Raw genomic sequence first — 25,232 nt, 5'->3', positions numbered from 1 at the left:
TTTCCCCCGTGATATTGATTGGTTCGGTGTCTGTAAAATAATCTTACAATTTTATACATTTACAATTTACAGGATTACAAAAGCAAATCCAATAGACAAATCGAGAAATGATTACAAAATGTGTAATTTTGCTGTTCTGCCATAGAGTTTTACACATTAACACACACATTTTAGCTTATTTTTTAAACCTCATCTACAACTTAGTTGGTTGTGAGGTTAGAAAAGTTAACATTTATTTTTTAAGAAACATAATTCAAGAATTATTGATCATTTATGAGAAAGTTCATAAAGAAATATTTGTATGTAAAATTGGTTATGTTACAAATATTTGTATTTAACTTAAATTAGTTATTTAAGGAGATGATCCAAAAATAATGCATTTTAATTAACTAAATGCAGGGCTTACCACGTTTGCCATTTGCCACACTTTATATTCGGGTGACACCGAGGCACTCAGAATAAATGTTAGCAACATCGCCCCGGGTGGCCAATATCTGTCACTGCGACAACATCAGCAAGGTGTCACTGACTTCAGATCCAAGCTGTCACCTTTTCCTCAACCTTGCCAGCGAGAGGTGGTGTCCCCGTTGGATTACCTACCCATCGACGATGCGAAACCATTCCTCCTTCAGAAGCTAACGAAAAGTAAGGTTACTTAAAGCAAACGAATGTCCAATGACACAATTAAATGATTCGAGTGTTGTGTAGTGCAGATGTGGACGGCGAGCTAACGTTAGCAACCAGTGCTGCTCTACTCTCCACTGTGACTCAACTGTAACCATAGCTGGAAAATATGCTTTATAACCCCCTCTTGACCAAGATAGTAACGTACTGTAGTTAGGTAGCCATCCACGCCATGCGAATTTTGGCTCAGGTAACGTTACGATAATGCTAATTATCGTAACCGTAGACCACAACCGGAGTGAACCGTGGCATAACGTTTTTTTAAGTAATACATTCAGCAACTCGCCAATGTTAAAGCAATCACGTGGATGTTTAGCCGTGAACTAGCACATGTACTGTCGCCGAACCGAACTATGTGCTTGGTTGCACCACATTAAGGCCTGTCGTGTTACAGGGAATGTGTGCCGCTGAACTATAAAGCTCGTACAGGTCCAGGCGACTCATACGTACCCGAGGGACATTTCATTAGGTACACCATGACGTTAATTGATAGTGAAGATACTGCTTGTGTACCCACTGAGCTGTCCTTGTGGTTTGTGGTGTAGTCTGTCCATATACTAGACTGTAGTATTAGGTATTTCTCTTGGGTGGCTTTTTTTTCTTCCTGTCCTGCTTGCTGATGAGCTCTTTCCATTCCTCGTTTCTTTCATTATTTAAGACCCCCTGTAGAGAAGAGGAAAGGATGGGTGGTTGGATGGACCTCTGTGGGGGGGAGACACTTTGGGATGCTGATGATTTAAGAAACAATGGCAAGTAATGCACCAATGAAATTGGGCATGGAGGTTGTTATTGGTTAAATCTCAATATACGAATGACATGTTTATTGCATCTTATGTCTTTTCAGCACAGGATATCATCCTCTTGTATCTATCTCCGTGTCCTCTCCATCTTCTGCCCCCTCACCCCATACATAAGTTTCCTCTTTGTTCTTCCTCTTCCCTTCCACCTGGCTGCTCCATTTCCGGCATCTTTCAACTGATATCCAATGCTCCTCCTCTGCACATGTACAAGCCCACTCAATCTGCTGCCTGTAGCTTTGTCTCAAACTTCAAAATCTGCAAGTCTACTATCCCCTCTGATGAACTAATTCCTGATCCTGTACATCCTTGTCACTTCCCCCTACCCCCAACAAAGAATCTCATCATCTTCAACTCTGCCAAAATTAACCTGTCTCTTCCTGTCTTTTGATCATTGCTGCGGTCTCCGACATTCAACATGGTTGGTCTTGTTACCATCCTATAAACCAGTGATTCTCAACTGTTGCCACCCTGGGCATTTTCCTAATGCTTCCAAATTGCAACCTTTTTTTAACTGGCAAAAATAAATAAATAATTACATAAAGGAAAATGTGCAATAGTAAACCCCCACCATGGGGGGAAAAACTTGTTTTTCTTCACAAGAACCGTCAGTTGGTTTAAAGAGCAAGCAGTAGGTTTCCCGTTCACGGTCAAGATTACTACTCTTACTGTTACTTTTGTAAAAAGTGCATTGCATACAGCGGTTCGCTCTTTTGAAATTATTTTATACAGGCCTAGCACTCGTTTGTACCCTTACATGCAAACAAAAAGATACACAAATCGTCCCTTTGCCCCGTTGGACCATTTGTGTACCTTTTTTCTAACGATAAGCGACACTCATTTATTATGTACTTACGAGTTAAATTGTCAGACCTACAGGGTGTTGACAATCCAAAGGCCAGTCTCCTAGGTGTGGACATTGATTTCTTGATTTTTATTTGCAAAAATTACTGCGCTGTGCTCTCAGAGAATTTCAGTAAGTCTCATACAGCAGGTTTGCAAATGTGGAAATTAAGCCATCAAAATATGCTTCGTCGTATCGTTAAAGAGAAACAAGCTCAATTGCAACAGGGTAATAGGAAATGACCCTTTTGTGGCAGTCTATCAAAATATGTACCGGTAATTACTTGAAACCAATGCGGTGTGAAAAAAGTTGTGGACCACTGCTATACAGAACCAAAGTATGTAAGGCAAATTTTCCAGTATTGATGAACGCATAATCACTATACAGTGCTGTATACTGCGATGTTGGCAAAATATCACGTCGTGTTCTGTGATCCACTATTAAAAAATGTAATGCATGTCATTGACTGATCTACAAGATAACATTTTTTCTTTTCCTCTTCCCTTTTTTGTAAATGCTACATTACATTGCACATTACATTTTTGTTTCCCTATTTTTAGTTTTACTATACAGAGGTTGACTTGTATCCATGATTCTGCACCATTACGAATGTTAAAATGTTACTCATAACGATCTCCAGAGATTTTTTGAGCAACTTCGAGGTAAATCAAATGTGTGGTACAAACCGAGAGGTTTGCCGATTCTTGTTCTACAAGTTGTGGCACTGGTGTTTGCCATGTGTTTTAGATAATACCTTTTGTGACACTTACGATGTTCTCATAGGATTGTCTTTAGGGGCCAGAATGATTTGTTTGGCACCCGAGGAATGACGTTGGACCTGTTTTTTCCCTTTTACCCCTCTCGTGCTTTACTTACACTGATGAGTCAGATGAGCATATTATTAGTTAACTCGTGTCATGTGTATTTTGTTTTTCCCTTTCACAGCGGCCATTCTTAATTTCTCTCTTTTGACTGGGCGGAGGGCTTGTTTGACTGGCGAGAGAAAGCTGAAAGGTCAAAGGTTGTGAGGGTGGAGCCTGATGGATCATGGTGGTGAGTGTGATAAATGTAATTATCGAAGACACAAAGAAACATTTCATATGTCGGCATGCCCCAAATATTGATATTGAATTTCATACTTAAACTAATTTATTGTTTCTCATCTTTGAATCAATTGACCAGTAGCTCCAGATATTTGCTAAACTCAAAAAGTCACCGACATAGATATGAGGTCAAATATATTCCCTAATTTTACACTGCATTGTGAAATCAATGGATGCCTTTTTCTTTCCTTACGTTCATGTGTTTGCCCATTGACTCCAGGTCAGTTGGACAATGAGGGCGATGAGGGCAAAGTAATGTCACAAGTTGTGGTTGCTGAGGACGACTGTTGTGACAACAAACCCCACCCCGAACCTCACACTGCCCAACCTCAAAACCTCAATGAGATCAACCCAGCCACTCGGATTGAACAGACGTCAGCTCTACAAAATGATTTTGGAGCTGGACTCCCCTTGAAAGTATCTCTCAACAACAATGGGGAGAAAAAGGAGGAGTTGGAGAAACACAAGGAAGAAGAACAGGATACTGATGAGCTGATGAAGGATGAAGAGGAGGAATCAGAGGCATCAAGTTGCCAAATGCACTGCCAGTTTCCAGATACACCCATGAGTGATTCCTCCTATTCAGAAACAGGTACAGAAAGCAGGTGACAGGACATGGACAAAAACACGTACCTTTTTAAAAGTGAACACTTAAGAATTATCGAGTGCGAATTGTCAACGGTTATTTCTGAGTCCACTGCTCAATGTTGAGTTACACCCTGAACTGTTCACTAATCAAACACAAAAATGCCATTCACGCTCACATTCACGTTGACACACATGGACTTTTTCCAGTCTGAGGTACCCCCCCCCCAAAAAAAAAAAATAAATAAAAAAGAAGGTATTTTTGTAAAGTGCTTTTTAATGTGAAAAATGGCACTCTATGTTGTTGTACTTAATTAAAACATTACAGTCATAACACAATTTAAATTAATCAAAAGTATTAAGCAGTGTTTGCCATAAGGGTATTTATTTATTTTTGCTTCATTTTACTTGCCATTGTGCTGCTCCTTCTGGAGTGTGTGCAAGTGACCCCACTTGAGAGCAGTAAAATGCAGATATAAACACACAAATGAAGAATACTTTTCACAACTCTCTCTGTAACCTGCAGTTTTTACATACGTAAAACTACATGTGCTTTATCCAAACCTGCAAAGTATAAAAATGATATGCGCTTACACTTTATTTTATGTCCTCTTCCTCTGCAGGAAGTCTGCTGGAGAACCCTTTCAGTCCTGGGACGAGTCCAGAGCCTACATCCCCTGTCCTCCAGGAAACATCATGTCCCATCAGCCGGTTGGAACTGGACCGGAGTCAAGTGGACTTTGGTGGGCTCACGTCCAGCACACCAGGACATGCCTTGATCACAGGGCCCTTGCTGTCTTCTCATCTATCTTTAACCTCAGACACAGGCCTGAGTTGTACTAATGGACCTGAACAGATCTCAGCAACGACTGCCAGAAATGCACACTCCACTTCAGAACCTCTTACCGCTTCCTCTCCCCCGATTGAAGGGCTTGCATGCCCTAGTCTATCTGACCTTCACTTGGAGACGACATCCGTCATGACGCCCCTTACATCCGACGCATATAATAGCCAAACGGCACAGCCCTTTGCCGTCTCTACAGGGCATGCGACTAGTGCACACTCCACTTCTCAAATGACACCGACACACACAGATCCGTATACTTCCTCTTCAGTGCCCACCATCTCTACTCTGATGGCTTCCCTGGAACAGTTGGCCAAGAGAGGAGATGATACTTGCCTTCCACAAGACCTTCATCGGGTAACCTTTTTTTTAACTTGTATTTCACCACCAAATGTCCCAAATAGTCTTGCATCTTAAAAAAAAATATATATATAACTATACCTCCTAGGTGTGGTGTCATTTTAAAACATCCACACAACGCTGTATTCACAAGACGCATACACAGTTATCATTACTCTCAAATAGTTGCGTTTGCTACTTGCTGGGCAAGATGTGTGCGTCGAGTTGAAAAATATTTCTCTCAGTTTGCTTCATTGATGCGTTAAGAATAGCACCTGCAAGAATGTGTTTTAGGTATGCAAGACTCGTTCCTAATGAGACTTAGAAATTCTTTCGAGCATCAATTTTAAACGTGCATTTTGGGAACACGCAGCACTTTTAAAAAGAGGTTATTCAAAAGAGCTGTATATAGCGTGGTAGGAGGTGTGTTAAAGTTCGAGCGTACCTCTTGTTTTGCTCATCTTTGCATATCGTCGCTGTCTTTGTGAAAAACACACATGTCCGTTTTTGTCCTTTTTTTCTTTTAAACGTTATGGGGTGGACACCCCGTTAACGTGAAATGTTTTACAATGACGAAAATAAACATATAGGTACCAGTACATGTTTTTTTTCACAGGACAGTGACAATATAGATGCTTCTAGGCCAGCAGGTTACAGTCATTATCTTAATGAGGTGTGCAACGCTTTCAGACCCACACACAATACTCTGCAGAGACCAGTTTAATAGGCAAAAACAACCGGTTGGAGACATTTTAAGGTCAGAGCTATTATTATTGACTTATGTGTACTGTCTATCGTTATTTTAATTTGACACGCGGATTTGATCGAATCTTCTTTTCTTCTGCTAATAGGTCCTTCTAAATAGGTACTGGTCCTTTAAATTGAAATGTGAGAGCCGTTTGTGTCCTCTCGCTCATACTTGAGACACATACACACTTGTTCTGTAATCAGCCGAGCTACATAAAAGTGACACTGACACTGGCTGACGAGAGGTAGAGTTTCTCTTGTGGCATCTCCTTATTGTCCTGATGTTTTTCCGCTTTCTTTCTTTTTCATTGCATTTTGGCTGAATCGAGTTTCATCCTCCAGAGTGATTCTTCTCTCAGAAATGATAACTAACGCGTGACATGATTTGACGGTTGTTATCTCTCCCTGCAGATTGCCGAGGCCTCTGTCCATCATGAAGATTGTATCCTTATCATTGTATGTGTTGATTTGTTTAGGCACTGGCTTTTTTTTTGTGGTGCGTACATTTTTGTTTCTACATCGTACTCTGCAAGTCCTAAAAACTATCATCCCCAATTGACTATAAATTGTACGCACAGCTAACTGAAATTCATTTGCCCGGAAGGGAAAAAAATGTGATAAGCCACAGCAGAAAGCATCAGACAAAATGATTGGTCTTGATGTTAGCCTATCTTTATTTGAACAAATACTCAAGCAAAATGTTCTTGTCGTCATAACCAGTGAACCATCTGCCGTAATATAATCCGTCAAAGTAGGGGAACGGGCAATTCATCGTTAGAGAGATGTCAGAAAACAGGAAAAGGAAATGTCATCTGAGGAAAAAAAAACATTTTAAGAAGGATACAAGGCAGAGTTTGCCTAGCTACAGCATGCCCTGTGTGACGTGACGCATGGCATCTCTGTAGAGGGGTTATTGAGCCAAGTCAAAGAAGTATTGTATCATGGTTGCTCGCACATATACATAAACATGAGCGCTACTTCATCCTCAACACGTTTCACTTTGTTCTTCTGTCTTTTTTTTTTTCCTCCAGGCCATGACACAAGTTATATGACAAGGAAGACAAGACGACGAATGCAGCCTTTGTTGTATCTCGAGAGCCGTTTTGTATCTTCTTTAACTTGTGCTGTTCAGACCAGTTGGCTTTAGAGTGCATTCAACTGGAGAGGCTGTATCACCAAAGAGTGTTGGACAACCTGAATGCTCTCCAGAAACAGTGGGGTAATTTACAGTCACCCGTGCTCCTTTGTTTTTTAAAAAAATTTTTTAGAAGGCAGGACTAGTGGTGTTAAAAAAACTTTAGTTGAATACTTAACAATATAGAGACCACATTCATATTCATGCTGCACTTTTTAAAATCTATTTGTCACCTAAGAAGTGACAAATACATTACATTACAGCGTCCTTCCATCCATCATTCTCCATACTGCTTATCCTCACAAGATTTGTGGCCTATCCCAGCTGACTTTGGGCTAGGGGACACAGATCGATAGATAGAAAGTTTGCCTTCTTCCTGTGTCCATCTGTTCTGAAACCTGCTCAGTTTACGTCACACTGAGCCCAGCTCATCTGGGCGATTACAACCCAGTTCAGCGAGCTGACTTGAAGTCAAACAGTCGAGATACATGACTAAGTTTAAAGTCTCACCGATTTATTCATTGTACCGGTAATCATATTTCTCTCTTTGTTTTTTTTCCCCCTTAAATAGAAAGTCGGTGTACAAGAAGTTTGCCTAGCCCAGAAGCCCGACATCTGGACACTCTCAGAGACATTTGCCAGACACACACCCGGTCAGTGTATGTCTTTGTGTTTACACTGTTAGGCAGGCGGACGAATGTCTTTTAAGTCACGCAGTTCCAGAAAACCTAATAAAGAAATAACACATCAAGGAAAAATATACAGGACTGCATATCCAAAAATAAATACACAAGGTGGGAGGAGTGTAATGCTTGAGTGTGCAGCCACCTTTGTGTTATATTTTCTTGAAACTCCGTTCATACTCGCGTAAATGCAGAGTTCATCTTTACGCGGGGGCGATTATAGCAGTGATGATTCAAAGATACGACTGCTACTTGTGCACTTTCAGACATTTGAGCTGTCGTCCTGCTAAGGTTTCACCTCATTTGACTCACGCTTGTCACATGCTCAGAAACACACGCACGCACACATTCTAATAGCCTGGGAAATATGCTCAGGCTAATATTAGATATTAGATTGGCAGAGTACTCAAGCATCACCTATCTTACATGTCTTAATTTGTCTTCTTGTCATAGACCAAACGCATCGGATGCAGCGGTAAGACTTTTTTGTTCTTTAAAACAGAGAGAAAACATATTCAATTGTTGATATTTTTTGTTTGTTTGTTTTTTTTTGCTCAAGAGTTTGTATATATCTGTTTACAGTCTGCATCTCTGAGTTTCTTGAGTCCCCCGCTTGAACAAAGAGATGCATTACCTCCATCAGGTGAGCGAGTGTGGGAGAGAGAGAAAGTTGTCGCGCGCATAAAATGTTCCTCCATGTTGACAGAGGTTTGTTGCTGAAACAAGGTGCTCTGTTGTCTGTACGCACGCGGACAGCTTTTGACCGATCTCATTTGGAATAGTTCTCACAATGTTTCGGTCATCGACTTCGATACTCTTGGTTGACCTGTTCAATGTCTGTTGCTGCGTACACGACTTGTTTCTTTCTTTTTTAGGATATTCCAAGTCAACATATTGGCTTTGACCAATGTTTGTGTAATAGCTCTGATCGATTCACCCCCCCCCCCACTTCTCTCCACTTATAAATGGTTTGCTTTTCTCCCATGGACAGCTCTCTAGTCTTCTTGTTTGCGAAAAAACCCAAACTGAAACCCAAAGACAAAAAGAAGTTCTATCTAATGTTGAAGCAATTAATCTAAAAAGTAATACCTGAGCAACTAGAAATATCCATCAGTCACCTGTTCTAACACTTGTGGGTGGCTTCAAACAAAAGGTGCTCTGAAACAAAAGGTTCTCTGTCCTGAAATGTTGAACACCTCGAAATCTGAATAAAATCTGGATTTCTGAACTAACATCTTTTCATTTAAAACCCAACTGTCTTCATTATACAACAAAATCAAAGAAACTGACCTTGCCCTTCTAATAATTTTGAAGGGGAGTGTCTCCATTTGGGATGACCCCCCATGAACAGAAAAGTAAATATTTTTATAGATGATGATTTTATAGAGAATGAATCCACCACTTGTTTTCAATATACATCCTGTCTGTCAACGGTAGTAAAACATTTATATTTTGCTTAAAGTCCTAATTTGTGGCTCCTTTTCTTCAGCCCGTCACGCTGAAGGGAGGATGGAGAATAGAGCCGAAGACTCCTCCTGTCCACAGACCGTCCATCCACTCACACCCTCCATTCATCTGTCACATGGGCTCGATTACCCCGACGAAAAGGATAGGGAATCCCCCGAATGCAATTTAGAAGGGACGGATGGTTTCCGTGGGATTGAGCGGGCTAAGGAGGAGGCCAGTGGCAGAGAGCAAGGGGAGTGTCCGGAACACACCACTGCAGAAGTGTTACACCCCTCTGAAGCTGGACAAATGGATCAGACCAAACCCGCAGAGCAGCAGGGAGGAGATTTGGGTTCGACACAGGAAAAGGAGGTGAATAGGGAAGACGAGCGGAGCAATGTAGGAGAGGCAGCAGAGCCGTTGATGATGGAAGATGAGACTGAAGAAGAAGAGGGCGAGGGAGGGACGAAAGCAGTCGGTGGGTTAGATGTGGAGGTGGAACATCTGCACCAGGAAACTCAAGAGGCAGAAAAAGAGATTTGTCAAGAGATCAAGGTACAAATCCTATTTTGTTAAAGTGGTTTTGCTATTCACGTTTTTTTTAATGTCAAGTTTTATCTTTCTTTTGGCGGTATTTCTATTTGGTCTGACCTGTTGAACTTTTCAAGTGCCTCTTTGTTGCACTTGCCACTTAAGGAAAATCTTCTCCCAAACTGTTAGCGCAAAGCTAGTAGGAGTGGAACATCTGTTGCTATTCCCTGAATATGGATGTGTACTCTGTAAAGCGCTGCGTTTCGGTCTCGGCTGCAGGGAGGAAATCAAAGCAGCCTGCAGAAGGATGATGATGATGATGCCCATCTTCCTAAAGAGGCTCTTCTGAAACACCCCAAGCGGGGCAGCGAGGAAGAGGAGGACGAATATGAGGCTGAGCGGGCTGATTTCTTCCCAGAAGCGATCACACTGGACGACATGGCAAAACTCATCACTGTCGAGGAGGTCTGTACAACTTTGCGCTTACTTAATAGTTCAGCCTTTGACTGCACATGCTAATTGTAATTTTCATGGGCCGCGCAAAGTATTGCCATACCCTCCCTGCTCCTGTCACGTTGCCCATGAAAGCTAATTTAGCGTCTCCCTGAACGTAATTGATACATCAATTTCAAATGTGAGCATTAGCTAATGTGCTAACGTGCCCTACAACGGCAGCTGAATTCCAAGGGGCTTCAGTTAGTGCCGAGTTGCCATTTATTGATTGTTTGGGATGTGCCATGCACACCATTGGCCTCAAGTTCATTCATTCATTCATTCATCTTCCAAGCCGCTTGATCCTCACTAGGGTCGCGGGGGGCGCTGGAGCCTATCCCAGCCGTCTTCGGGCAGTAGGCGGGGGGACACCCTGAATCGGTTGCCAGCCAATCGCAGGGCACACAGAAACGAACAACCATTCGCACTCACACTCACACCTAGAGACAATTTAGAGTGTTCAATCAGCCTGCTCTCTGTAATTTTATATGACTGAATGGGAAATGCCGCGGGTGTACGGTATGTTGTCGTGTCATATCTTCACAGTCTGATTTAAATATGCTTCATTTGTTGTCATTCCCAGAGATTGTTGACAGACATTTTTTGTTTCCCCCGCCCCCAACATAACGACTCAGACATTATTTTGATATCTATGCTGCTACTGTTGTTGAAACAAAGGCAACAGAGATCGGCATCCATTAGTGCTGACTCGCCATTTATTGATTGTCTGGGGCCTGTGCTGCCGACTGCAGCGTAATAAATGTTTTGGAGGGAGGGTGGAGGATGTAGTTCAGAGTTTGGTTCTGCTTACTGTGCCATGCACTGGCACCTAGTATTGAGTCCAAAGCCGAGTCTTTAATAAAGAAAGTGATGGAGATGGTTTTCATCATATTCTGTTCTTTATTTTGTGCTCTCCCAGATGTTTCCTGCCTCTGGCCTCATCTCCATTTTGAAGAAGAGGAATTTCCCTTCCGACAATTTTAGTATGTCTGCTAGTCCGAAGTCCAGATCCAACAAACCCACGACCAAAAGACGGGTCCGCTTCAAAGTAGCAGATGATGGCTTTGATAGTGGTGAGTTTCTGGTTTCTCGTCATGATATTTTTCTCATATACCTGAAATGTTGAATCACCAGTCATTAGTCTACCTGGCTGACTTCAGTGTGGGTTCAGTTCCCGCTCAGTGACTTGAGAGTGCTTGTCTGTCTCTGTATCAAACCATGTGATTGACTGGAGACTAGTCCAGAGTTTAGTCCATATTTTGCCCAGAGAAGGCTTAGGATAGACGCAGCTATGGTACAGAAAATGGATGGATGGGATGGCCGGAAGGCCCAATTTGCCTACCCTTTATCAAGTAATCAATTTTAAACTCTATTTTTGCAGATGTTGGTGGCAGAGACTCCTGCCTGCTACTCTTTCTGCTTTGTCTGGTTACTGTGGTGATCAGCATGGGCGGCACCACCCTTTACTGTGCTCTGGGTGACGTGCACTCCTCTGTATGCCAGGACTTTTCCAGAAATGTGGACTTTTACTTTGGACAGGTGCAACGCGCAGTAGCTCAGATCCATCAATGGTTAGGCCCGAGTTCGACGTAACGCCTCGTCACAAAAGGGACAGACAACAATCTACTTCGTACAGGTCGGTGTCATCCAAGAAATGAGAGAAGTGGGGACATGTCACGACCCCCAGAGTTAAGAAATCTACCAAGACTGGATCCATACTTCTCACTGGCCTCACTCAAGATCACAGGAATAACGACTGACACTGCAGTCAGGTGTTTTAAGGGAAAAAAAGGGAGGGCTCCAACGTGCTCTCTACACATGCTGCACAAATAACGGCCTCATGGGCATTTTGCAAAACGTTGCAACCTCCAGGGTTGCTTTTATGAACTTGTATTTTTTTTTGTCTAATCACAAATGAAAAAAAAAATGTGCATTGCTTAAGTCTTAATCATGTCTTAACACGCTGACTGAATGTTTTCAGTCATATGTAAGGCATTTACGCAATCTTCAAGCTTTCTTTTTAATCGAAATTGAGCTGTTGCCGGACCACAGAAAATTTACAGCAAATGACACTGTTCTTCACCTATGCATTGTTCGACCACTTGGCAGTGTGTTCCACTTGTACTTTTATAAATTGATCTAAAACTTACAGCTACAGGAATGTTTAACATGACCGGTACGATTTGTTATGTTGTTGTAATATTGCAATATTATTCTCAGACTAGAGACCTCTTGCAACTAATAATTATTCAATATATGTGTGATGTTATGTAGCATTGTGTCTGCCCAGTTGGGTCTCTGCATCTCAGGATTTCTGGGGAGCATCCTCATTGTGAGAGCCACTGCTGTTTTGTTTCCTCAAATTTGAAAGTTTCTTTACCCTTTGGGTGGAGAGCTTTTCTTCACCATTCAATTTTGGATTATTAAAGCGTTTCTGCATTCGGTATCCATACATGTCATGTTGCATGTCGTGTCGGATACCCACAAACATGCTGAAAATATAAAATACTGCAAAGTTATAGTTTTTACACATCAGAGGAGCTTCCATGCCGTGTCTTATAGGCATTATGAATCGTCTTAGATTAAAGCAGTATTATCAAAAGTTCACATCATGATGGAAAGCATTGTAGATTCCTTCTTGTTTTTATTTGCACGAGTCGTCTGGCTGGTTCAGATGACTCAGAATATGTTGTTTAATTGTTTCTTAATTTATGACTTAACAGATGCAAACATTTTGATCAGTTTGATCATTTTCCTCACTTAATTGTTGTTGCACATTAGAGACGCTTTTAATCTTTCATGTTGGCATTACTTATCAGGCTACTTTATTTTGTCTTGTAATCATTGCTTTTTAACAGCACGTGTAATTTGTTTTTTTTTTTTTTTTTTTACTTTTCTACCAGACAGGTCACATTATTGTCACATTAGATAATCATGTTCGTCTTCTCTTATGAGCATAAATGTATAAAAAGAGCTTACAGAAAAATGGCAATGTGTATCATTAAGTTCTGCGTGACAGACATGAGCTGACGACAGCCATGTTCACTTTGGTCTGAAAATTTGTGGATGTCCCACGTTAAAACGAAAAAGTCTCAATGTGTTGAGAATTTGTGTTGAAATACATTTTAAAAAGTCATGTAACGTTAAATGTCTTTGTTGCCTGCAGATTTTAATGTAAAACATGATCTGAACTTTTCTATTTTGTATTTTCTTTTAATGAAATCTTAACAAGGCATCGTTTCCAATCAAATCACTGAGGTTTGAGCTTGGGGAGAAAAAAAATATTTGGTACCTGTTCATGTCTAACCTGAAGTAAAGTCTGGGGTTGAGACATGGATTTAATTGTGGTTTTTTTTTCCTTCTGCTGTATTTGTCTAGGGCCCGACTCACTGTCAAGAGTACCGGTATATAACTCTAAAACATCCATCCATTTTCCGAGCCGCTTATCCTCACGAGGGTCGCAGGTGTGCTGAGCCTATCCCAGGTGTCTTTAGGGTACACCCTGAACTGTTTGCCAACTAATCGCAGGACACATATAGACGAGCAACCATTCGCGCTCACAATCGCACCTATGGACAATTTAGAGTGCTCAACCAACCTACCATGCATGTTTTTGTAATGTGGGAGGAAACCGGAGTACCCGGAGAAAACCCACGCAGGCATGAGGAGAACATGCAAACCCCACACAGGAAGACTGGAGCTTGGAATTGACTTTTGGACCTCTAAACAGTGAGAATTTGTATGCATGTCGGAATCACTAAACCTTTGTTAATGCAGAAGTAAATTAATTGCGGTAAATATTTGTATTATACCGTACATCTAAAACAGTTACGTGATGAACTTTATGTACAGCGATAACTGAACATATGTTTTAGTTATTGCTCTCCCTTTGAAATCTTGGTAAAAAACTTTAAAAAAAAGATTTAATTGACATCGAGTCTTTTGAACAAAAACATATTGGACTCTCATTGAAATGAATAAAGAGATCCCATGCTGAGATCTCCGGCACTATAATCAATACTCAACATATGAATGGGATCCAAACAGAAGCACGACCTTTTTTCTACTCCCTAAAACTGGACGGCGGACGTGGCCGACAGTCGTCTGTAAATGCAGTGTATCCAATAGGAATACACTGTCACATTGTTTTCCAGTCACGTATCATTCATCAATTACTTTTACAGTAGGTATAATTAGTTCAGGGAGCCTGATTTGTCCCGGCCTCTATTTAAATGGCTCACGATGCGTGTCAATCACATATTTCCAACAGTCACATGCCAGGGAAAATGTACTGTTGTTCTGGTAACAGTAGATGGGGTGGGCTAAAGAAGTGTAGCGAGTACGTGATGTGACGAGGTGGAGATTTGAACATGACAACACTATCAGCGTGGCGGGATGGGGGGGGGGGGCATTTCATTTGTAGACCAACGACAACGATGGAAGCACATGTTTGTTTACACAATTGTTGTATGGCAACGGCGGTAGTTTGGAAGTTACATCTCTATCAGTTCCCCTCTGCCGCTAAAAAGGACTCAAAACACACAAACAAGTTGTTGTCCCAAATATGTGAAGCTTTATTCGCTACAACTCTGTGCTCAGTGGTTGCTACCCAGTGGGCCGAGCTTGTTGAACCCTCCATACGGAGCCATGAAAATGGGCACGTCAGAAGCCCACTCTCCATATATGCACCTGTTCCTCTACGTCACACCAAGGTTGCAGACCCAAAAGCTTGTGATCGCTTTCCGAAGGGGAGCATGTGCGTAGATAGTACACCGGCTATAAATCGTACTCCATGGATTCTAGCTCCATTCAGCTCACTGTGCGCACACAGGATAAACTTCTTTCTTCACCACGACATGGAGGTAAGAGAGAGAACGTCTTAACCGTGGTTCAATGAAGCAAGTTTCACTTGTTTCTAGCTAATATGATACATTGATTTGGGAATGAAAGTGATTAGATTGAATGAGGGTATACACTTAATGTGCATCCTCTTTCCACTTGCCTCTTTTTTTAACATTCAGCCAGGTTCTTATTAACTACGCATGAGTCTATGATTTAGAATGTGATGTGTATGAATAACACTCGACGGTCATTTTATTAGGTACAACTGGACAAACTATGATGAGGCAAAGACTAAAACAAAAAGCATACTTTAATGTGTCAAATGTATATTACAGTAATATAATTGAATGACCCTGCTAACAATGTTTATGAAGTTGTTATGCAATGTTGTAGAATTGCTATGATGGTAGAAATAAATATTAGAATACTTCACATCTATCTCCAAATGCCAGGTTTTTTTTATGATTTATTAAAATGAGACCAAGACGAATCAATATGGAATTCTTATCACTATTGTAAGTTGAGGGGTTCGTTGTTTTTCAGTGGATGGCTCTTCTTTGCGAATGACCGATGGAAACACAAAACACTTCCTGGTTTCCTTAACCAATCAGATAATATCAACATAAACTTGTTTAAACAATCATTAAACGGAATATAACCTAGGTAACTGTAACACAAAAGAATATAATGCTCAAATATAAAATGAAAATAATTAATAATTTAACATAAGCTTACACTATTAATGTGACCTGTAAGCAACGACGTATTCCAATCCACAAATATGTAAAAAGAATCCGTATGCGTGACAAGCGTCACAAATGTGAAACATGAATCCACAAATGTGTGATTGAAGTCACAAATGTAACGTGACTTGAGTCACACATTTGTAGCATAAATTTGCAAGGCCCACATTGATTTGTATGTGTAATGTACGTGGTTAAATGTGTCCATTTGTAGATTATTTATTGTATGTATGTAGATATATTTTAGTGTATGTACTATTACGTACTTGTGACCGTGGTCGCGGATACCGATTCTTGTTCCATATTTGTGGATTGAAATATGGATTTGTAATTGGTTTTGCTACAATAATGGGTCGCGCATGTCTGTAGCTGTTTTCAGAGTTAACCAATCACATTCAAATTCATGCTAAATGGGAGTCAGAACACACCTGTTAAGGTTAAAATGCAAGTGCTCGAATACATTCTTTTATTGACACTCAGCGTACTGTTTATATGAAGGACGTGGGTCGCCATGCAGCTTCGTTGCTGGCTAGTCTGAACCATCAACGAGAACAAGCGAACTTGTGTGACTGCGTGCTCAGACAGCGAGAGGACCCTGCTCATCTCTACCCAGCACACAAGTAAGTCGTAGACTACTAAAACTCATTCCTTTGGAATATAATGCTCGAGCGTGATTCTCTGGTGAACCATTTCGATAATTGTCAGTGTAAGAATATGCTATGGTAATTTATTTTAAGGTAAAAGCCTCTTAATCAGAGGTGCGAATAATAGTGGAGGGCATTGTACCAGTTTCTTATCATTCAAACAGATTTATTTATGACTGCACTTGAGTGAATGACCCAAAACAGATCATTTATTCTTAGTGCACAAATCTAAAACATATGTATTTTTTGTTTTACATTACCTCCTACTTTTACGTTTATCTCCATCAGATGTATTCTGGCTGCCTCCAGTCCAGTTCTGGCCAGTATCCTCTCCACGACAGGTTCCTTGGTGGATCTCCAGGCTCCGTGTTTGGCCCACTCGGTCCTGGAGCTCGTGTTGGACTTTATTTACACGGGAGTACCGCCTCCCGCTCGGAGTTGGCAACAGTACTGCGATCTACTTGCTGCTGCCCACCTCTTGGAGATGGAGCAACTGCAGGAAGCTCTAATGAACACTCCACCGATGGAAGGGAATGACGCAAACGGCGCCTATAATGAACCTTTGAGGACTCTTTTTCCTCAGGAGTTGGATCGCATTGTAACACACACCACTGATTTGTTGAGTACAAACACAGAGAAGTGGCTACGAGCACAAGAAGACCAAAAACATGTGCTCCAATTTACAGCCCATGTGGACCTCGGTTCTTTATCTTCCTCTTCTCTGTGCAGTGGGGCAGTACCGGTCATACGTCACAGCGGCAGAGCTGCAACTTTGCCATCGGGCCTCCAAGTGGCTTCTTGGGAGGAGACTCACCAGTGCAGGCGCAAGCATTGTATCGATAACTCACAGGAAATACCTCTTGCGAAAGACTTCTATGCACACAGATACTATGATTATCAGAGCAGAAGAAATGATGAACATGTCAGGGAGAACCTGGAAGACAATCGTGGAGTTGCCGAGACAAGAGCACAGCAGCAGGAGGACTCAAAGCAGTCGCGACGTGAGCCGCTCGCCAACAACGGGAACACTGAAGTCACACATCCACACCTAAGTGACAACAATGTGCTTGATCCTGAGGAGATGTTTTACCAAGGAGGCCATTATCATCCCACAGCCACTTCACCAGAGCAGTGTGGTGATGAAGAAGAGGTCGGGGTCTCCAGCGGTTTCGAACCTGTAAACCGAACATCCGGTCTTCCTCTTCCGGGCGAGACATTGGCACAAGAAACTGTGTCTGTAATTGATCACGGTCACACAAACAAAGATCACGCTGGGGCTTCATCCCGTGATTCTAATGGACATTTAGTGGTGAGGGAACACCATGTGAGGTGTAAAGAGGCCTACACAGCTCCCACCATGGACAATCACATTCAAGCGTCAACGTCCACGCCCAGCACGCTGCGGGGCAGCCGCCACCCGTTTCAGTGTTCGCTGTGCACGCGCTCCTTCAGCCAGCGGGGCACCTTGAACAGACACATGCGCACTCACCTGGGGGTGAGGCCTTTCCCCTGTCCGAGGTGCCCGATGACCTTTTCCCGCCAGTACCGCGTGACGGAGCACATGCGCGTACACCAGCGCTGCAGCGACCTCCCGAGTGACTTTAGCAAGTCTACTCGATTTGATGGGCAACACAAAGAGGATTGAATTAGTTAAAAGTGAAAAAAATGCATAAAAGACAGGGAATTAATATTTTAATGAGGTGCAATTATTGAAGTATCCGCTAAGGGACGCGCTGTTTTGATCAGAGAAGAAGACAACAGCCGTCTGTCTGTCACTGAAACAGACCCGACACAGCAGACAACAGATACAAGGACATGCGAACACTTTTACACATTTAATAGCACTCTACTTCGTTTGTAAGGTGTAGGCAGGGATTAAATTTAGATTTTATATGCACATGTGTAAATGGTTTAAAAAATCATTTGTTTATAAATCTCGTTTAATCTTAAAGTGCATTACTATATTTTTCAATACTAATTGTTAAAATTTTGTGCCTTTGTACAATCAGTGCGATCAGTTGCAATACATATATGTGAATGATAAAAGTAAATTGCACATTTGTCGAAGGAAATCTAAGGTGCTTCATGAAATGTTTTATAAAAGATATGCTCATTAAATTTCAACATTTTCCTAATGTTCTTGTGTTTCTTCAGACCATTCATTCATTCATTCATCTTCCGAGCCGCTTGATCCTCACTAGGGTCGCGGGGGATGCTGGAGCCTATCCCAGCTGTCTTCGGGCAGTAGGCGGGGGAAACCCGAACCGGTTGCCAGCCAATCACAGGGCACACAGAGGCGAACAACCATCCGCACTCACACTCACACCTAGGGACAATTTGGAGTGTTCAATCAGCCTGCCACGCATGTTTTTGGAATGTGGGAGGAAACCGGAGCACCCGGAGAAAACCCACACAGGCCCGGGGAGAACATGCAAACTCCACACAGGGAGGCCGGAGATGGAATCGAACCCGGTACCTCTGCACTGTAAAGCCGACGTGCTAACCACTGGACTACCGGGCCGCCCTTCTTCAGACCAAAACAAATGAAATTATTATATTATTTTGGTTATTTATAGCAGAGTATGATATAATTTTGATCGGCCGGCCCATTTGACATCTACCGAGGCCATGTGGCCCACAATGTGAAATGAGTTTGACATCCCTGCTTGAAACACATTTAAATGCAATAAAACACACTTTTTAATGTATTCCTTTGTAACCACTCTCAAAAACGAGAGGAAAAATGTTGCTTACTTCTGGCTGTTTGTCATTCCCAGTCAAAATTTAATGTAAAACTGACATAAAACAAAAGACAATATTTAAACATGTTCAATCTGTGATAAACTAGAGTCCCCAAGCGCTATGCTAACATATGGCTGCTAAACTGCTAAACACAGACAAAGCAAACAAGACATACAGATTATCCAACAATATTCACAGGCATTTATTATGAATGACAAACCTCTTTTTATTGTTGTGAATAGCGCTGCGTAACTTCCAGTCAACCTCAGTGCTGCCCGGCATGTTGTTGGTATAATTTGGCACTATATTGACGTTTCACAACTCTACATTTGTACTGCAAAACTCAAAGAGACGCTTAAACATCTGTGACGTAATGGTTAGGGTTTAAAATGCGGAACGCTGATATGTCACTTAGCACAAGGTACAGAATAGATTATACATCATTAATTAAGGCGACCATTGCAATGAATGACTATTCTTCATTGATACAAGTAGGTTTTTACTTTTGATTGTAACAGCGTTGTCAAAGAGTATTCATTTGCACTTTATATACCAAAAGTGATCTTCGTGTCCATTACATGTTTTTATTAACGATACAAGGATAATTTTCGGAAAACTTTTTGTCACGGTTCTGTTTGTGACCATCAGGTGGCACTGTAGGGCTCCACCTGCAGCGGCACACCTGTTGGTCATTACGTCATTAGTTGTATAAAAGGACTCCCGGCACGACAATTGTTTGTTTGCTGTCATTGTTTGTCATGTTTCAGTCATGTTTCGATCACTGTTAGTTTTTTTTTTTTTTTTGCTTCAGTCATGGTTTTTGTTTGATACTTTGGATTCTTTTTGTTCTTAGGACCATGTTTCTTTTGGATTTATTTTTTCTGTGTTTTTATCAATACAATTTGTCAAGTTCACCCTGCTCCTCCTTCCTGCCTGCTTATTGGGGTCCTCCACCACCACCATACGTGACACTTTGATCATATTGTGTTATGCAAAAACACCACAACACGCCAAATTGAAGCTTAGTTCCAAGGTCATGTCGTAATTTCTATAAATTTGTACCCACTAATTTGACCGTTCGTCTTGTAACTCAGTCGGTGCTGCATTGGCTGTTCTGGACATGACAACAATGGCCTGAGGAGAAAAGAAGAAACCTTACTGCATGACAACTCCATGAAATCACGTTACCCCTTCAAGGTTTTGTGGGCATACCTGGCTGCGAGTGGAACGCAGGGCTGCCGTGGCCAGCGATGACATTACGATGAAAATAATCAAACCGACAAAGACATAGCACATGAAGACCATGGATAATGTCAGTTTGATAACCTGAAAATAGATACGCATAATAAACTTACGTCACCAAGATATGAGTTGTCATTCGGTTTCCAACCATCCTGGCAACACACCTTCTCGGCCCTTATTTTGCTTCTCTTGACGTCACGGGGAAATCTATTGCGCTTCACACCTTTGCAGATTTATGTGTGACGTCCTGCAGCCATGCATGTGCCCATTTTTCAAAAATTGAATTGCATGCTAGCGACCGCAAGCAATGAGCTGCATAAGGCGCATGTAAAACCATGTGAGTGACGCTAGCACCAGGTCTCATAGCGCCACATACTCCAACGTGGATATCTTTTTTTTTTTGGGGGGGGGGGGATTTGGGATGACCTACAGGACAAACGTAGTCCTTCAATAATATTGAAATTTTGAGTACGTTGATTTTCATGTAGGGGGAAAATGCGAATGCGGGTTGATTTGGTGTTCAGCAGTTTTGTGCTGTCCTTGAGTGGTTGCTTTTATGCAAGAGAACCTTTTGCACTGAGGGGAAAAACATTCTCAGCATGTGGTTATTTTGTTGTTTGCTTCAAACCTTTTGGTGTTGGGTTAGGATTGAACATCTTTTATACATGCATCGAGAAACGTATTATGAAAAATGAAATATATTAGTAGCACGTATTTTGCACGTATGTACGTATTTTGTCCAGATTCAAAATGGCATTTTGTCAAATATTGGGTTAGAAAGTGCAGGCTACTATGTGTACGTCCCCCGTGGGACTGATTAATAACTGTTGCCCCATCCGGCATTTCAGGTGCCCGTTCCTACAGTGTATTGAGTTAGATTTGGTATTACAAGTACCGGTGCGTTGCACTACATACAGTGATACAATTAAAAGCCAAACCTTGTACTGTATAATATAAACAGTATTTACATCAGTCTTCGCCCACAAAATTCTTTCCTCCTCCTTGGATGTCATGTTGTCGACTTCAACATACTCATCGGTGGTGTAATAATACTCAAAGTGTTCCATTTCGGGAATGACAATAATGGCAGTCCACACTGACGTCAGTATGGCCACTATGCTTAGAGCCAAGGATACAGTCACCTAAATGTGGAAAAACATTGAAAAAAAAATTATTCCACTACCTTGAAATGCATCTTTGAAATATTGCAAATGATGCTTACTGTTTGTTTGGTTGGGTTGTGTTCCGTTATAATAAACAGAATCCCACATATTATGAACTGCAAGAGAAAGAAACTGTGCTTATGAACGTACTTGCCTTGTTGTCCATGCAAACAGTACAATCAACCACTTTGTGTGGACTCACCAGTGCTCCAATCACATACCCTGGTGGGATGGTTTTAAATACATGGGAATCATGAATTGGTTCTGCCATAACAATGGTGGTAATGACGAACGATACTCCCATGATAAGCACGGCAATCTGGAATTGTAGTTATAGTCAAATGTGAAAAAAAGAAGAGTTTTAGTTCAGTAAAAGTTTTACAGGCAAGGTCAGGGATCTCCAAGTCCGGTCCTTGATTCAAATGATCAGCTCATCCGCACGCTTTTCACAAGTTAACAATCCCTCGTTTGAATTAAGTGTGCTGAAGTGAAGTAAGTAGTATCTAAAACAGGCTCCTGATGACCGGACTTGAGGATCCCTGGACTAGATGCAGTATGTATGTTGAGCTTCCAAAACAGTCACAAACTTTAGTAGAAGCCACAATAGTTTGTTCATTACTGGCCATCACTGTAAGTGGTGTAACTGTGTGATGTCTAACCCCAATAAGCTGCGGTTGAGCATTGATGAACCGATGTAGTGGTTTAGCTCCTCCCACTGCGGTGTTTTGGGGAGCATCATCGTTTCCTCGAGTTTGGCTCAGAGATAAGAGCTCCACAGACATGTTCTAAAACAAACATAAAAGTCAGCTAGTAGGAAAGAAGGGAGTGAAAACTGTTCAATAATTGTCGCACAGGTTAAATCAGGAGTTCCCAACTAGTTGATCGCGGTCAACCTGGAGTCTGCGGACTGCTCGACTGTGACGAGTGTAGGGGGAAATGGGGGGGGGGGGAAACATTTGTGCGTTTGTCTTTGTGTTATTAATATTATATATTTACATGTATGTGATAGTGTACATTGCCTCTTGTCGGGGTTGGTGAATGCACAATAATAGTGGTGAAAGAAATGACGAATGCGCAAAACATGATCATTTAGCCATTGGTGCTTCCAGGAAGACTTCAGTCTGGTTTTGTTCTGGACAGCTGAAAACCTTTATTTGTGGGGCCTTAGTTATACATCGCTTACATAACTGAACTATGTCAACAATCCGAAAGTATTCACACATGTTTTTCATGAAAAGACACGCAATTCCCAGCTTTGTCACGAGTGGTCAAGATGAAGACAACAAGACAGTCATTTTACTTTCTAAATCTGTGTTAAAATACTGTAATCTCCAAATATCCTTTACTGCAGGTGGAAAAGACGCCCCACCACTCCCAAAAAGAGACGAAGCAAATACGTAGAAAAGCAAGTTTGGGCGTCGTAGTAAAACAAATTCTTTTTAGTCCAGAGCTGCGAAACAAGAATTCTCCTCATTCACTCCACTTAGGGGCAGTGTGTGTGTGTGTGTGTGTGTGTGTGTTCGTTATCTCAAATAACAAGGAAGGGAAATTGACTCAAGTATTCCGGTTTTCTGTTTAAAAGCGTGACTCTTGTGTTATGTAGTAGCTAGTTTGGATTCAGTAGCACAGGGGACGATTTTTTTTAGACGTGAGTGCAACACGTCGATAACAAAACAAGTTAACCACCGAAGTTAGCGGAGTGGCTCCAATCACAAATATGTGTCACACTGGTTAAGCATTTCCTGAGTTTTATTTGATATTCTAAAATATTTTTATTTTCAATTTTGGAGTATTTATACTAGTTGAAGGATAGCTGGAGCTGATTTTGGGGCGACAGGCCATAAGAATGGCCAGCCCATCGTAGCGTGACAAACAATTTGAATCCTTCGTACTCACAGGGTCGATCTTAAAGCTTCGAACACGACCAGCAAGTTGGTTTCATGCCGCTATATTCAGGAGCTTCTTTCTCGGCTGTCTTGAATAAGGTTCGAGACTAGTTTAAATCGAGGGGCCACTTACGCATCCTCTGCAGAAATATTATTTCTCGACACTGCATCGTGGATCACGTCACATTGAGCTGAAGGCGGGACACGCCCCCTGCAATATGATTGGCTGGTGGATCCAAGCAGAACAATGTGAGGGTTTTTTTCTGCATTGTGGCGGTGTTATGAATTACATGTACACTGACATGAACCAACTTGATTGTTTTTAGTTTGTACAAACGTGAAACGTACGTAATATTTTCATCTGATTTCATCTGCTGAGCCAAGGGCGCGTACTGCCTTGATGCAGCAGTCTATCGTATTGCAGCAGGGCGTGTGGTGCCTGGAACTGCCGAAGTAGTTTTTGCTTGTGGTCATTTATTGATTGTTTCAGTTGAAATGTATACTGTATATTTGTCTTGGGAGATTATCCAATTTTGGGCAGTATTTAATAGTAAAAATTACTCAAGTACTCTGGCTAAAGGTTTCTCATCTAAGTGTAGACTGAGAGTCGTGTGTACTAGTTGCCACAGTAAATCGCGGAAAGAGGAATAACCCATGAACCTCAGAATCAGAATCAGAATCATCTTTATTGGCCAAGTATGTAGAACACACAAGGAATTTGTCTCCGGTATAACACGCTGCACTAGTATCAACGTAAACAACAAAATCATTGAACCATTTTAGAGTATACCAGTAGTTTTGTAGTACTGTACCATTTTGTGGTGCAAGAAGAGTGACTGTCAGTGACCTTTTAAGGAGTTAATGGCTAGAGGGAAGAAGCTGTTTAAGTGTCTACTGGATTTGGTGCGCATGGATCTGTAGCGTCTGCCTGAGGGCAGTGGCTGAAAAAGGTGGTGGGCAGGGTGCGGGGGATCCAGGAGGATTTTCCGTGCCCTTGTCTTGATTCTTGCAGTGTGCAAGTCATCAAGAGTGGGTAGGGCGGTGCCAACGTTTTTTTCTGCCGTCCTAACTGTCCGTTGAAGTCGGATTTTGTCCTTTTTTGTGGCGGCCCCAAACCAAACCGTGATGGAAGAACACAGGATTGATTCGATGACTGCCGTGTAGAACTGTCGTAGCACCTACTGCGGCAGGCCATGCTTCCTCAGCAGCCTCAGGAAGTACATCCGCTGCCGGGCCCCTTTTTTTTTTTGCCATTACTGTATAACGTCCGGGTAATGTTTCAAATAATATTTTTTACAGTCACACAAAATGAATATGTTTTGACAAGCAATTTACAATGCAAAAATGTAACTAAATTGTGTGATAAATGACTCAAATGTTTTAACGGTGTGCAGATGTTCACTTCATTTTAAGCGTTCTTAATTTAACTGTCATAGACATTTCAATTAAGTTAATAACTGTTAATATTAAGACAGAAAAAAACATTAAAACACGCCTTTTCTGTAAAGCAAAGGTAATTCAGATGAGGGATAGTCAGGGGCATAATTCGGGATGACCTCTCATAAAACTGAAATTCTCTCACACAGCTTTACTGAAATGCTCTAATTAGAGCATATTGAAATAATTTTTCACACTCTGCATATTGATTGTATATTATTCTCCTCTTCACCTTCTCGAGGCCGGCCCCCCATGCAAAACATATGCCACATACATATTCTCTGTAGTCAACAGAAAACAGGT

General features: G+C 41.6%; 3 protein-coding genes across 4 annotated transcripts; 2 read left to right on the top strand and 1 right to left on the bottom strand.

Moving 5' to 3' along the window:
- Nucleotides 1–481: 481 nt before the first annotated feature.
- On the top strand, nucleotides 482–13,567 carry cnsta (consortin, connexin sorting protein a). Its single transcript, XM_052062962.1, has 13 exons — nucleotides 482–645; nucleotides 3,271–3,378; nucleotides 3,649–4,020; nucleotides 4,637–5,214; nucleotides 6,355–6,385; nucleotides 7,076–7,162; nucleotides 7,650–7,731; nucleotides 8,215–8,236; nucleotides 8,344–8,404; nucleotides 9,251–9,762; nucleotides 10,018–10,203; nucleotides 11,150–11,303; nucleotides 11,612–13,567. The coding sequence occupies exons 2-13, from the start codon at nucleotides 3,366–3,368 to the stop codon at nucleotides 11,821–11,823; spliced, it is 2,310 nt and encodes a 769-aa protein (XP_051918922.1). The 5' UTR covers nucleotides 482–645; nucleotides 3,271–3,365; the 3' UTR covers nucleotides 11,824–13,567.
- A 1,217-nt stretch (nucleotides 13,568–14,784) lies between these two features.
- LOC127599562 (hypermethylated in cancer 2 protein-like) lies at nucleotides 14,785–18,104 on the top strand. Its single transcript, XM_052063572.1, has 3 exons — nucleotides 14,785–15,092; nucleotides 16,314–16,435; nucleotides 16,748–18,104. The coding sequence occupies exons 1-3, from the start codon at nucleotides 14,985–14,987 to the stop codon at nucleotides 18,102–18,104; spliced, it is 1,587 nt and encodes a 528-aa protein (XP_051919532.1). The 5' UTR covers nucleotides 14,785–14,984.
- A 1,283-nt stretch (nucleotides 18,105–19,387) lies between these two features.
- Nucleotides 19,388–23,719, bottom strand: si:ch1073-291c23.2 (uncharacterized protein LOC799862 homolog). 2 transcript variants are annotated; one of them, XR_007962120.1, is made up of 7 exons: nucleotides 23,503–23,719; nucleotides 22,266–22,391; nucleotides 21,809–21,925; nucleotides 21,666–21,722; nucleotides 20,608–21,585; nucleotides 20,414–20,527; nucleotides 19,388–20,335 (listed from the first exon to the last, which is right to left on the bottom strand). XR_007962120.1 is itself a non-coding variant. In XM_052063416.1 (7 exons), exons 2-7 carry the CDS (start codon nucleotides 22,386–22,388, stop codon nucleotides 20,267–20,269), a joined length of 654 nt encoding a protein of 217 aa, XP_051919376.1. In that variant the 5' UTR covers nucleotides 22,389–22,391; nucleotides 23,503–23,716; the 3' UTR covers nucleotides 19,388–20,266. The 2 variants fall into 2 exon arrangements, 1 of the variants encoding a protein (XP_051919376.1); XM_052063416.1 differs by having other exon boundaries at nucleotides 21,412–21,585; nucleotides 23,503–23,716.
- Nucleotides 23,720–25,232: the final 1,513 nt, after the last annotated feature.

This window comes from Hippocampus zosterae, chromosome 4 (assembly GCF_025434085.1).
Source record: "Hippocampus zosterae strain Florida chromosome 4, ASM2543408v3, whole genome shotgun sequence".
Taxonomy (NCBI): Eukaryota; Metazoa; Chordata; class Actinopteri; order Syngnathiformes; family Syngnathidae; genus Hippocampus; species Hippocampus zosterae.
This window is presented reverse-complemented; position numbering and strand designations above follow the sequence as displayed.